The sequence below is a fragment of the Scomber japonicus genome, chromosome 6, assembly GCF_027409825.1.
Source record: "Scomber japonicus isolate fScoJap1 chromosome 6, fScoJap1.pri, whole genome shotgun sequence".
Classification (NCBI taxonomy): Eukaryota; Metazoa; Chordata; class Actinopteri; order Scombriformes; family Scombridae; genus Scomber; species Scomber japonicus.
Window position 1 is genome coordinate 9,375,229 of NC_070583.1, and position 14,418 is coordinate 9,389,646.

Here is a 14,418-nt window from a genome sequence, read left to right on the forward strand (position 1 = left end):
TCAATAAGATATTGTTGTTTTGTTCCAGTTTTGGCCCCTCTTGCTCTGGCGCTGGATCCTGGGTAGCTGGACGTCCACTTCCTCCTCGCTGTCGTCTGACTCGGCACTAGTGATGTCATCCTCCTCCTCTTCATCCTCGTCTTCCTCTTCTTCGTCGTCGTCGTCCTCCTCCTCCTCTTCCTCCTCGCTGGCTTCTTCTTCTGCAGCCTGGGGCTCTTCCAGGTTCTGAGGTGAGAAATATTCAGAGTTTCTTGTAGATATTCCAGTCACTAACACTGAGTTCATCTCATCTATCCCCATATTCCCCTCCCTGGAAGCATCCTTCCACATTCTCTATTCTTCTAATCTATCCTCCTTTCTTCCTCCCCCACTCTCTTACCTCCATTGGGTTAACTGTGATCGTCAGAGCCGAGTCGTCCCAGGTCTCATCCGCCCCTTTGGTCGTCTCGGCCAGCTTGACCTCCTGCTGGTGGGTAAGGTGGATGCGGTAGATGCCAAGCACCACCACCACCACCAGGGCGGCGATACACATTACAATTACCACTGTGGCAGCACTCGGCACACCTGAGAACAAGAGGAGTGAAAAGACAAAATCAGCCTCAATAAGACCAGGTGTAACTATGACTGACTTTAGTAGACCTTCATCACATAAGCCTCATTTTCAACATGTTTGGATTCATATGTTATAAATTAATCTTCACCATGAAGCTGCGTGATCTGCAAGAGAAAAAATGGATATAGCAGTGGCCCAGATATCCTGACTTTGAATTCCTAGTACAGGTCAAAGTCCAAAACTACACTTCCCATAATGCAATTCAATAGCATCTTTCATTAGACCATACGTGCCTGTCAAATGCCTTCATCTTTCAAACTCCACACCCACAGTTGTAATGCTGTGACTTGTATTGTGTGACAGATGACTCATCGTTATTTCTCATGTTGCTGTAGGTGAGTGTCTTCAACAGCTTTTATAGTTCTCATCCCTTTGATATTACAATTGCCTTCATGTGAGCTTATTGATTTTTTTTTCTCATGTTATTGCAGATGGACTTCCTGCTGTTATTGTAATCTTTGATTATTGCTACAACCCACTGAGTGTAAGTTTTATGCAATAGTGGCCTGTTTTCTTTGTTCTTTTATGTCGATACTATCCAGGTTCCATTTATTCACACTATTTATTTTTGGTCCTTTTAAAGCTGCACTAGTCTATTTTTTGTATTAGCAATGAATAAGATCACTTGTAAAGTTATGTGAAAGAGAATTATAATCCAAACCTGCAGTTTCTCTCAGCTCTACAGAGCATATTACATTCTTTTTAGCTCATTGTTTTGCTTGAGTCTGATGGCTCTCATCGGCCTCATTTCCAGATGTTTTTCTTTTTTTCAGTGAAAAAGCTTCATGCATCTTTCTACTAATGCGTTCACCCTATCAATTTATAACTTGACTGCCCCCTAGTGGTCAAAAGAAACAAGGATATGCAGGTTGAAGTTGATTTGTATAGTTTTTTGGCTACGTAATGTAATTGAAGTTTTCTGTTGTATGTTATGATACCTACTGTGTTCATCCTATCACATTAGTCTGTCCACCATGTTAGTTAAGATTGAACCATCTCAACATGGAAATCCTCTATAATACCTCTCTATTAATACCTCTATTAACAGTTTACAACCTCCAGGAAAAGGTAGGATATATTGCAGGGCTGTACAAGTGCAGTAGTTTTAGCTTGGTGTTCGTAATAAACAAATTATTTCAGAAACTGACAAAATGAGCCTTAACTCGACCTTTTAACTTACTCTGCCATCAGTAAAAGACACATTTGCAGGAAAAAAGTGCTAGACTGCAGCTGCGTTTTTCCTGATCTTTGCTCTGTATTTCAACTAATGGAGCCTGGAGAAAAAAAAACGGAAACCTTAAATTTTTTTAAATTGGCACAGTTCAGCAAGTCTCACAGCCTCTAGTGTACCGATGAAAGCACAATAACTCTCTGAATGTTGAAACCTTTGGTTAAAAGGCCTGCTGGTTTGAATAAAAACTGAAAACTGACATATTAAAGCTGGAGAAACTTGAGGAATTGAACGGATAGCTGAGAGTAAGCCACAGATAAACCCTATTTAGTACCATAACCACAACACACACTGAGGGATTTCTCTTGATCTAAAATGTTTATTTCTTCTGCTCTGATCTCCAGCCTACTGAAATAACACGACTTCTCTGTGCCTGCCCTCTCTCCTCTAGTCCCAGTTGGTGTGAGCGTGTGTGTGTGTTTAATGAGAGTGAGACTCACAGAGGACTCTTCAGATGATCATTCGATTCACTCTAGTTCCCTAGATTTTCACACTAAATCCACGGCCTTTGATCTTCCTCGCAGTGAAGCTACATGCAACCCCTCTAAGTAAGTTGGGTGAGTGTTTGCATGCACGCACACACACACACACACACCCACCCTGACGTTTCCCGCCTCCACTTTGTTCTCTACATACAGCGTGATATGATCTGGAACATCCCCACGTGCTAAAACCTGTCATAACTGCAACTACAACTGGAAATCTCTTTAGAACCACCCTCTGTGCTCCTCTGACCTCCTTTTCACACACACACACACACACACACACACAGGCACGCACACACACACACATACACACACTCCCCTCGAGTCTCTCGGCTGTTAGCAGCATTGGCCACTGAACTCTCCAGGACTAAATAGAATCCATTAAAGTGTGATGAATAATTAAATCTCGTGTGGTAGATTAAGACCAATGTCTCCTCCTCACCATGTTCTCTTTTACTTCAGATCACTCATATGCACTAAGAGAGAGGCGGATAAGTGTGGTACATCATTCAAGAAGAGCCGTTTACATGCTCTTTTCCACTGTGGATCGCTGTGTGAGAGCGGCAGCAGGATGAACAGTACGATAAACAAACTAGAAAGCTAAAGCGAGTGTTCCCTAGGATCTAACCATGTTTACCCTGGATGGATAGATGACATAAAAAGCTCTTCACAGGCTCTTTTTTTCTTTTTTCTTTTGGGGTACGGCGGTGGATCAGCAGTTAGGAAAAAAGCTCCTGTACCCCTCCTACTGTCTGTGAGGTTTTCCTCTGAGTACTCTAATTTACTCCAAAGTGCCTATCAGTTTTTTTGCCAAGTCATTTGCTACATTTTTTCCTTCTTCACATTTGTGATTTCCCAAAAGAAAGTGGAACACAGTTTTGTAGTCACTCAGAAGCAAAATTCCACTTTCAGATATTGCCATATCTTGCATCACTAATTTGAGCTCGATCCTTTTCAAATTGCTTAGTTACATTCTGTAAATTCACTTTTTTCATGGCTCTTGCTCACAGCATCACATGCACTGTATGTTGTGGTTACTGTACATTACATTCTGGAGTACTGAATAGAACTATTGTCAGTGGAGAAATTGGCATATGTGCATTATCTTGTGCAGTCTCTCCTCTTGTATGGTTGATCAACTCAGCTGGAAAAAGGTGAATTTAAAAAAGAAAGAAAGAAGAAAAAGCCTTCACTGATTTTGAACACCCTTTAAAACTCAGACTTCTATCTAGATGTGTTGGATTGTTAAGATTCAGTATGTATGAGTATGGATGTACTTAACCCCAGCTGTGTTTTGAGCTTAACACTAACATCAGCATGCTCACAATGACAATACTAACATTCTGATGTTTAGCAGCTATAATATTTATCATACTAGTTCAGCATGTTTGCGTGCTAACATTTGCTAATAGGCTCTAAAGCTCTTTGTGTGCAGCTGAGGGAATGTCATGCGTTTTGCAGGAATTTAAATGAAATGAAACAAAGTATTGGACATGTTAAGATATTTACATGATATGTATATCAGCTTATTTAAAGAGAACACTTTTCTTACCTGAGCTGTGGCTGGGGTACAGATCATGAATCATGGATGGATGGTGGACCATCTGCATGTACTGAGGAGGAGCCACCATGTGACTGATGTGTTCCCCGGCCTCTGAACTGTGGAGCACGCTCACCTGGAACGGGAATGGATGAAGTAGACGTGATAATCTTGTAAAAATACAGTGAACAGTTCAAATTTTACAGTCCCAGTATTTCCCTCCAGACAACTTAAACTTGCCTCGACTTATACAAATGGAAGTTTCCAGACTGAATAAAATGCAGCCTTAGAGTCTAGGATTAAAAAAAAAGAGAGTCTGGGAGAAATGGAAAAGTGAGTGTGTTCATGCCTTTTGGGGGGACAGGGTCAACTCAGTACAGGGAGGTGAAACATTAAACAACCTCAGCGAGCGGCGAGACATTTTGTACTCTCCGAGTTAACATCAGAGAATGCATAAATAAGTCAGACTAGGGAAGGACACAAACAGTAGATAGCTGACACATTGAATTGATTTTGGCAGTGATCACAAAGTAAAAACAGTGTATTACAGGTCGAGAGTTTCCACCTGCCAGAGAAGTCTGGTTCACTGTGGGGCTGCTCAGATGCAGAGCTGTACAGGAAAGTGAAGTGTTCTATGTTTTTTGATATATTGAACTAGGATATGAAGGTGTGTCTAGCTGCTGACAACGGTGTTTGTTTTACAGTGATGCAGGTTTTAACTAAAAGATTGACATTGACTTGGTTGGAAATACACAGGTTTTTCATAAAGTTTCCATCACAAACTTTTCATTAAACTCAGTGGAAAAATTGTGTTCTCAGTTAAATTCCTGCATATATCTGTATAAAGAGAATCTAAAGTCGTTTTGGATGGTTTTGCCACTGAGGGTGAAAGTGCTGCTGCTGGCATACCTTCAGAGGGTCATTTTTAAATTTGTTCTCAAAGTGAAAGCGTTGCCAGAGACCTGAGTTGAATCAGCTCAGTCACTTTGGTCAAGTTGTCTGTAGGAAGCAGCATAGAGCATGACCGCTGGTGAATATTACTATCAGTGATATTAATGGTTTTTTGAAGATGGTTTCTTATTTGCACATATACACTATGTAATCCAATACTTTATTGCTGCTTGCTACTTAGTAGGTTGTTGGACGTACCTGGCAGTTTGAAACATTACATGCAGCTAAATGATATTGGGACCTCAATTAGAGACATTTTTTTAATTAGAGACTATTAAAAAAATTTTCATAACCTAAAATACCTTTTCTAAAAATCTTCAGTTTCATCAATCTCAAATATTGTAGATATGTGGCAGTATCATTGATTACACACTTTTACACATGATAACGGATTAATACTGCAACGGTTATTGATAGGTGAAGATACTAAATATTGGTTCCTTATCGATGAAGCTGTAGCATTGCACACTGACCTCCAGGTTGAACTCGTTGCTGGTGTAGCGTCCATTGAGCTCTGAGCATGTGAGGCGAAACCTTCTCTCTGTTAACTGTCCAGGCTGCCAGTTATAGTAGCGCACCTCTCGGATCACCTGCTCATAGTTGGACATGGAGTCCACACCTGTGAAGGGAGGTGGAGCCAGCAGATGAACAGAAGAACAAGCTAGAGGGAGACTTGTTGAAGACTTGATACGGTAACTATAGTAACCTACCGTATATGGACATGCCGGAGGTGGAGTTTGTGGCGTCCAGGTGTTTTCCCAGCAGAACGCTGCGTTTCAGTTGGAGGGACTCTTTCTCTGGCCTCAGCTCCTCCCCCAACACCAGAATATCACAGTAGTCCAAGTTATGAATAATCTCCTCCAGCACCCCAGATCGACGTGCTACACACAAACACACACACACACACACACACAATTTGCTGTAATTCATTCTCCGATGCATGTAACTAAGCTTCAGTTTGCCATCAGTTTTTTATTCCAGACTTTCCAACCACAAATAACTGATGGAAATAATTTGTTTTTTGAGGTCATTCTCTATTTATAGTTCAGTTGATGTTCTGACTTCTAATAAACTGTGCTGCAGTTCTCTTGGAAGACCCCATTTTTAGGCATGTCAGAGAGGTTGGTTTAGTACAGATGCCTTTGTTCTCATCTAATTAAAGGCACCAATACCATCAATCTGATCAATTGTTTCAAACGTGTGCGGTGTAAAAAGGATCCTTAACCCTTACATGACCGTCTAATTGCTGTTTCTAGTGCTGCTCCATCATGCCGAGACAGTTCTGGGACTAGACCCTGCACACTTTGAAGAGCCATAATTCAAACGGCACAGGACACAACACACCTACTTCTAGTCCAAGACTCCAATTACCCGTCAAGCCTCCGAACACAGACACTGCCATGATCTGCTGTGGTAACAAGTATCCTCAGACAGCTCCCATCACAGCAGTACTGGGTGGCTGCTGGGGCTCTTCAACAGTCTGTTAAGCATCATCCTCCACCTCTCACTGCTACCCATCCTTCTCCCTAACTGTACACTCCCTAGGGAGGGAACCAGCTATGCCCATTTAACAGCCTCCCTATGGAGAGAGACAGATACAGTGTGTGTGTGTGTGTGTGCGTGTGTGTGTGTGTGTGTGTGTGTGTGTTTGGAAGGGGGGGAGCATAAATATAAGTTGGAGAGAAGAGGGAGTAGCTTTTGCAGTTGTTGTAGCTCATTGTTTGATCGTCAGCAGCAGGCAGCTGTTTTCGGCAAAAAAAAGCTGTTTGGTGCTGCACGCTAGCTTAGCAGCTAAAGAGGCAGTTATTTCCCTCAAGAGTAAACTGAATGAATACCAGATTTATATCCACCAGTTGGCAGGATAAAAACAATGAATTTTAATGATACTCTGTAATCTGCTGTATTTTTAACCAGGCAAGTGTTTGCTAGCATGTAAGGTAATGAAAAGGCATAGCTGTGTGTTTTTCAGCTTTTTATCAGTTATTCTGCCCCCAAGTGGCCAAACATATTTCTATTAATAACAATGAAGACATACTGTAAAACCAACTAGTGTAATGTAACCCTAGATATCTGTTTTCATACAACTGCTTATTTTCTGTTGCTGCACAAATTATTCATCTCACAAATGAAAAGTTGAACTCATAAGCAATAAAATATAGTGCCACTCAGTTCAATATGCTTCGGAGTTACGCTGCTAAAGCCTTACTTGGTCTTTGACAACTAGCTTATTGTAGCTAATGTTAGTATGCGTAGGATAGACGTTTCAATTTGCTGACTTTATGACTCTTCTCTACTTGTGCTTAGTTACACTACACGACTACATGCCAAGAAATAACAAATTCTTCATCTCTCAAATGAAAAGTTAATAAACAGAATCACAAAGAATAGAAAGGAGATGATGGAGGTAGACCCACTGAGTGCAAAAGGACTGGGCAGCGAAAGAAAAACCCATACACCAAGCGGAAGAGGAGAGAGGGAACAGAAAATGACCATGGTCACAATGTTGAGAATTAAATATGACAAGGTAATGACCTTGGCTTTGATTAAAGTTATCAGAATAAGCCTAGACAAGATACTGTGGGTTGGAGAGTGGAATGAGGCAGTGCTGAGCAGGCTACATAAAAAGACAAATGAATGGCAGAGAGGGACAAAGCATGGCAGAGGGTGAGGGGGTGATTAACAGGGTCCAAAAAGAAACTTATTGCATGTCCTGCAAAAGAAATATGCGATTTATCTCGAATCCTTTAAGCCCTGAGAGAACACAAAATCTGCTCATTATGGAACTTCAGAACACACACACTCTCCATCTCTGCTCTCTTTCTTTCTGTGTCTCTCTCTGGCTTCCGGCTAATCTCTCCCCCCCAGCTGCAGTCTCTATTTCACCAGCAGAAAGAGCTCCACCGACTCCTGAAAGCAATGCCACTTTATGCTCTTCTTCCTCCGCTGCATTACACACAATGGAAGGCTAAAACCTCCCTCGCTCTGTTTGTCTGTTCCTAATTGGCTGCGAGCAGCCGGGGCGAGCTGAGCCAAATCGGGCCGTTCCTGCCTCGGTGGTCAGATTGCTGGATGAGAGTGGAGCTGCTGAGATTTAAATGTCATACTCATTTGCTGCTGGTCAAGGCAGGCGACCCGATGAATCAGTGGCCTGGTAGGTGCAGGTCTTACTCAGCAGGAGGGGGTCTGTATTTCCATAGGGACAGATAGGAGATGGAATGGTGGAAGTGGGGGAGCTTATACCTATGGATCTGGATGGACTCTGAGAGGCTCTGCTGCTCGAAATTGACTCAACATATTGGCAAGGCCAGCAGAGTTGCATGGTACAAAAGGCTCTAGCTTACACAGCAGATTACTGCTGGTGAGAATGGGTGCTTATCCTCAACTGTATCTGAGGAGGTGGTACAGTATAGCTGTATGTGCATACCAGTGTTGAAGTGTATCTAATAGTTTATATTCACTCAAGTACTGTAAGCTCAATTATTAGGTACTTGTACTCAATAGGAATGGGATACTCAATGGGAAATATTATACTTATACTTCATTTATATGAAAGCTACAGTTTTTAGTCTTTGCACAATAAGATTTTACATACATGCTTCAGTTTATAACATATATAACTCTCATTCATTCTCATCTTGAATTCTGCGGTGGTTGTAAATGTATCCAGTCAAATCTGATTGGGAGTGATTCACTAACATCGCCGATCATCTATCATATAAATTGAACTGTTATTTTGTGGGTCATAGCAGCTAGCATAGTGATTTTAGGTCAAAGGTTTGTGTTTGGATCTCAGTTAGCAAAAACACTGTTTAAAGAACGTGGTTGACGTCTAGTCATTAATTACAGAGTCGGCCATCTCCTCTTGACCTCACCATTGGGGTCAGGGAGGTGTGAGTGGAGGCCAACAGTCCTCTAGAGCTTCATATTGCTTAGCAATGCCTATTCTGGAGATATTCAATCAAATCTGAAACTTAATTAACAGCTCAAGATATAGATGCTCGTACTTCTGATTTATTGTGATTTTAAGCGAACATTTGATAAAGGACTTGTTCCACTTTTACCAGTTTTACATTGTTGTACAACTGTTTTTAAATTAGGTAACGTCTCTGAATACTTCTGCCACCTCTGGTGCAAACACCCAGCAGAAAAGTCTTCTGCCACATTTGGTGCAAATACACAGCGGACAAATAAGTAGATATATGTAGATATGCACGGTTGTGACATATGTTCTATTTGTGATTTAAATGGGCTCACAAGCACCTACTTGATTGGAGTTTTGATAACCTTTACTCACACCAAGTTAGGGAATTTGTCAGCGTGAGAGCAAAAGCACAACTTTTTGTTTTCTTCAGTTCACGGTGCGTGCCGACCAGATGCTGCTGATTTGCAGTCTCATGAGGCGTTGCGAAATGTTCTGTTTTCTCTGAAGGTTTGTTTTGATAGCGAGGCAGGTGGCACTGCATAGGCTATGGGACTTCATGAATGACTGAACACATTATCAATATGAAAGGCTGCTGAAATATTTAGTTAAGACAGATTTCTACCTGCGGGAAGGCATCTTCCACTTTGTGAGATACACTGAGCTTTTTGAATTATAAGCTTATTGCTTACTTGGAAACTACCCTGTAAATACATTAAGATACCTATTTTATTGCAATTTTACTGTTTGTAGATTCAAAAGTAGATAAAGTGACTAAAATATAGCTTTAACCTTAAATATGTCATATTTGAAAATTGACTTGTAACTAAAAAATTCAGTATACCAGCTTCTTTTTTTTCTTTTCTGTTTTCCTCTCAGTTTAAAATCATATGTCAGGTAAACGTGACGACGGAAGGGAGTAAATTTCCTCCATCAGTACAACCCCAAACCTGCAATGAGGTACTGATCCCTCGCTGGCTTCCCATCTACTTGTAACATGCTCAATGGGTAGCGAGGTTTATTGCTGCTCACACCAGCATGTGAACTATCTCAGAGGTGATTCACTTAATATAGATTTATTTCACTTGCTTTTAGTGCTATGACTGGATCACTGTGCTAATACGAACACCTTTGACACTGCATATATTACCACCATATATGAGGTGTAGGAGTTTATACCTGTGTGATGTGCATTGGCGTCTGCCCTGGTGACTGTGCTGATGATGTGAAGATCCTGGAACAGTGCTATGCCTCCTGACACCCCGAGGTCAGAAGCAGGCCGGCTCAGTCTTTCCACTCCAGTGATGGTTATCCTGGGCTCACTGGGCTGCAGCACCATCACCACTGCATCAATGTCAGGAATGGTAATACAAGTATCTTCACCAAAACACCTGGAGATAAGAGAGGTGAAGAAAAGCGGGTGAGTGAGAGGTGAAAAATCAAGGTGACGCTGCTGGTAGTGGGCTGGTGTTGCTTGGTTGGGTTTTGATGTTACCAACACCTCAACACAGCTTGGATTAGCATCAGATGTAGGTCTCATGTTAACAAGAAGAGTGAGATTGAAAGTTGTGTAAAGCTCTCCCCTAACATATAATATTGTATGTTCTTGATTATTTGCAGGTCAAAAGATATATAATATTGGGCTATCTTCTTTCAACAGCATTTCAGTAACAAAGTTTCAACTTGCTTAATGTTGAAATTCTTTTGAAAGAACTGTTGCTATGGAGATGAAAAAATAAACCCTAACAACACCTTTGTTTCAACCAAGGTCAACCTTGTTTTAAAGGATTAGTTTTGACATTCAAAATATTTATATAACTCAAATATTTGCTGATCAAAATAAAAGATGTTCAAGTTTAATCAATTCCTTTCAACAGCATTTCAGTAACAACGTTTTAACTTGCTTCATGTTGAAATATAGTCATTACATTAGAAATATAGTTATGGAGAAAAAAACAACCCTACTACATTTCAACCAAGTTCAACCTGGTTTGAAATGATCAGTTTAATATTCAGAATATTTCCAGCATAACTACCAAGATAATCACAAATGGATGTGTTTACATTTAGGTAAGTAGTAAAGTAGATATACCATGTTAATTAGTTTACGGTAGAAGTGCTTGGACAGAGCTAGGTTAGCGGTTTCCTCCTGTTTCCAGTGTTATGCTAAGCTAAGCTAATCACCTGTTAGTTATACTGCCATATTTAACATACAGATGGGAGAGTGCTATTGATAATCTCATGAAACTATTGGCAAGAAAGCAAATAAGTATATTTCCCAAAATGTCAAACTATTCCTTTAATCTGGACCATTTATGCCTACTGGAAAGAGATGGTTTGTAATTTGTATGTATATAAAAACAGTAAGGTATCACTGATATTCTTTTCATAGTATAACTATTTTATGCAATTCTTTGACTTGGTCTTACTTTCAATAAACTTATGTATGGGTACATACAATACTGTCTCATATCACACATGTTGATTAGCAGCTGTATTGTCATTTTAAGAACTCAAATACAGTTTCCTCTCCTGTGGATGTTGTGTGATTGTTCTCTCATACACTTGTCAGTAACATTGAAAATACAGAGGGATACCACCAGGGTACCATTACAATGGCCACAACCTTGCACAAATATCAAACACACTGTCTCATCTCAGTGTAAGCTGGCTTTCAGGAGTGTATGACAGTGTGGTGAATGGCATTTCTTTATTTTCATCCTCTGACTGATCTGGTTCAGTGTCATTAAGCAGTATTCTGTGAAGAGAGAGCCCTATACTGTGTCAGGGCCATCTAGTTGATCCACAGCACCAAAGGGTGACAGGGTAGCACTTGTTTAAAAGAAAAATGAAGAGCTCTGGCCCTCATTTCATGTTCAGAGCTGCTGTAAAATATGTGTTCAACATCAGAATGTCAAAACTGTGAAACATTACTGCAGCTAATAAAGCTTATCCACACCAACAGGAGCTCTTAGCTACACTAAAACCACTGTAAAACTGCAGCTGGTAAAGTCCACATCCAGACCACAGTGCGTGTTATTTAGGGGTAAAATGCTCTGCCAGCACTCAGGCAGCAGACACAGACCTGCTGCAGTGCGCTTGCTGTGTTTTCATACGTGGATGTCTGCCTCCCCGCCTGCCTGCCAGCGTGTGATAGCATGTGTTTAAATGCACAGCATCCACTGGCAACCTTGAATGGACGGACACATATCGGCTCACTAGGACTTGAGCAAGCTAGCTGTGAGCTCAAAACAAAGCCACACACTGAGAGAGAGCGCACACACACACACACACACACGTGTATATATATGTAACACAGCATAAAGACAGAAGATTTCACATTTATCAGAAGGGCAAACAAGAGACATTAGAATAAAAAAAAGGTCAGAGACAGAAAGGGGTGCAGTGATGGTGGAGGGTGGTTGGTGTAAGCCGTGAAAGCTGGACAAACAGCTTATTGTTTTTACATTTCACTAAAAACACAAGTACACAAACATGTCAGTGGGAGGGACATCAATGCTTTCTCCCCCCACTGTAGCTCTATAATGAGCTACAGGAAAGAAATGATGAATAGCTTATTTCCTGCATTGGAAACCTGGTATATAAGCTTCACTGAATAAGATACAGACGTGCTATTTTCTCACCTACGTTCTAAAGTAAACTATGCTCCAATGCATAAATCCATGCTGATTCTCTATATGTTTTCCTCCATCTCTAGATGGGTAGTTTTTGTGCATTTTTATTGATACAATTTGAAAAAAAAAAAAACTAAAGGAAGTGGCCGTAAGAGGAGAGGTGGTTTGGCTGAACATCAAAGCAAAAAGATTCAAAAGTAGCTTTTAAGATTCAGAGGAGTTTTCATCATACACACAATGCCTGCTGGGGTTGTACTACCCAGGGCAGTTTTTAGGCATAGGCAAGCTAGGTGGTCAACTAGGACACCAGCAGCTGAAGGGGCAACACAGTGGAGGAAGGAGGCCAAATCTATCTTTAAAAGTGTGTCACACAATGTTAAATAAATAAACCCACTTACTGAGCCCACACACAATGTCAAGGATCAATTCAAGCCACTCAGCTGTCAAACACACTTTTTAATTGTTTTAGGATGCTCATTTTAATGTAGGCGTCATGGAGGATATGCAATATAAGTTTTCATTGTAAATTGTCCTGTATAATGTGGGCTAAAAGTGTGACACTGATAATACATATTCCTCAATAACTGGAGACACTCCGCAGATGATCAGAAATCTGGATAATGTTAGAATCCTACATAGATATGAATGACCAGGTTCCTTACATATCATGTTATATCCTGACTATGATTAAAACCAGGATAAGACTAATAACAGGGATGTTAGTGTGCATATTAAAGTGAGAAATGATAGATTGTGTGTTGCTGACAATATGACATAAACTATAAAGGTCAATAAAGTTGAATTAAATTCAACTATAATTAGATTATTATAATTATGAATGTAATGAAAAGCATTCCAACACCTCTAACCCTAACCCTAACCATTCACATTTTAAATGTTTCTCTTTGGTCTTACAGCACAAACTAAGACAAGGGTATACTTCTACAATCGAGAAGCTTAACTCAGTTGCCGTTGAAATGCAAATTCACAACTACTCTCTTGAAATATTAAAACAAAAACCCCTTAAAACTTTGCTTGACAGCTGAATGAAAACCTAACTATTGCCTCCGCAGTCAGTTGTCTGAAGCTATGGTTCCAGACAAAACCAGGGTTTGAGGGCATCGTGTAATCTGTCCTCCTCTTTCTTGTGGCGGCGGCCGGTGCCGGCTGTGTGTGTCTGCTTGCTGTTCGGGCGCTAAGCCATTGTTGTGAGCAGTGGGAGATACAAACTCAGAGATGCAGGCAGACGGATGCTGTGTCGGCCTGCAGAGCTGGAAAAAAAACAAACACACTTGGAGCTAGTCCAACTTAATTATAAAGAAATATGACAAGGGAGGCTAAAATTGCTATTGCAAAGATTAGCACTGGTTACTTTTATTTTCTTGATGCCTGCAGTAATTGCAGTTATTAGCAAGAAACAATTTTAATTGCATTTGGAGGAATGAATTAACATCGCTGTTTATTTGTGAGGATACTGTCCCAGGTAGTCGGGGGAGTGTTTTTCCAACAGTTGCTCACGTGTTATGGCGGGAGGCCATGTCTTAGGCTCACACAGTGTAACTAACCCAGCGGAGGAGAGTCTTTTTCTGTTGGTGTCTGTTCTGGATGGAGTACTAAAACAACAAATTGGAAGCTAAATCACCCGTGTTATCAACGAAACGCTACACACAGATTTGCTACAGTGAACAGAAGTTGCACCCTAGTCACAGATACACTTTCAATGGCCAACACACTCACACAGAAGTGGCAAAGAGGCAAACTATTCAGCAGTCTCTGTTCAATTTCATCCCATTCCAAAAGGTGTTAAACACGGCCCCACCTCTGCAACTGCTGCTATGCTGTAGATGAAATCTGAATATTCATTGTAATGAAAACAGGCTTAAGTAACTCATTAGTCTTCTCTATTCAACATATAATAGTCAAGCACTGTATCTTAAAATGAGAATATCATTCTAGTGCTCACAAAGTCATCTGTACACTTGCACTGTAGAAATCCCCACGAGTCCAATCTTCTCTCAAAAACAACTGAGAACATTTACTGTTA

General features: G+C 40.7%; 1 protein-coding gene across 1 annotated transcript in view; it reads right to left on the reverse strand.

The window, feature by feature from the left end:
* LOC128359798 (calsyntenin-2-like) overlaps window positions 1–14,418 on the reverse strand; it is a 137,623-nt gene continuing 123,205 nt past the window's right edge. The window contains exons 12-17 of the mRNA XM_053320122.1: window positions 9,919–10,130; window positions 5,531–5,701; window positions 5,294–5,439; window positions 3,882–4,005; window positions 380–564; window positions 1–225 (exon numbers count right to left, since the gene is read on the reverse strand). Coding sequence (XP_053176097.1) covers window positions 1–225; window positions 380–564; window positions 3,882–4,005; window positions 5,294–5,439; window positions 5,531–5,701; window positions 9,919–10,130 — 1,063 coding nt within the window. The remainder of the gene's footprint in view (window positions 226–379; window positions 565–3,881; window positions 4,006–5,293; window positions 5,440–5,530; window positions 5,702–9,918; window positions 10,131–14,418) is intronic.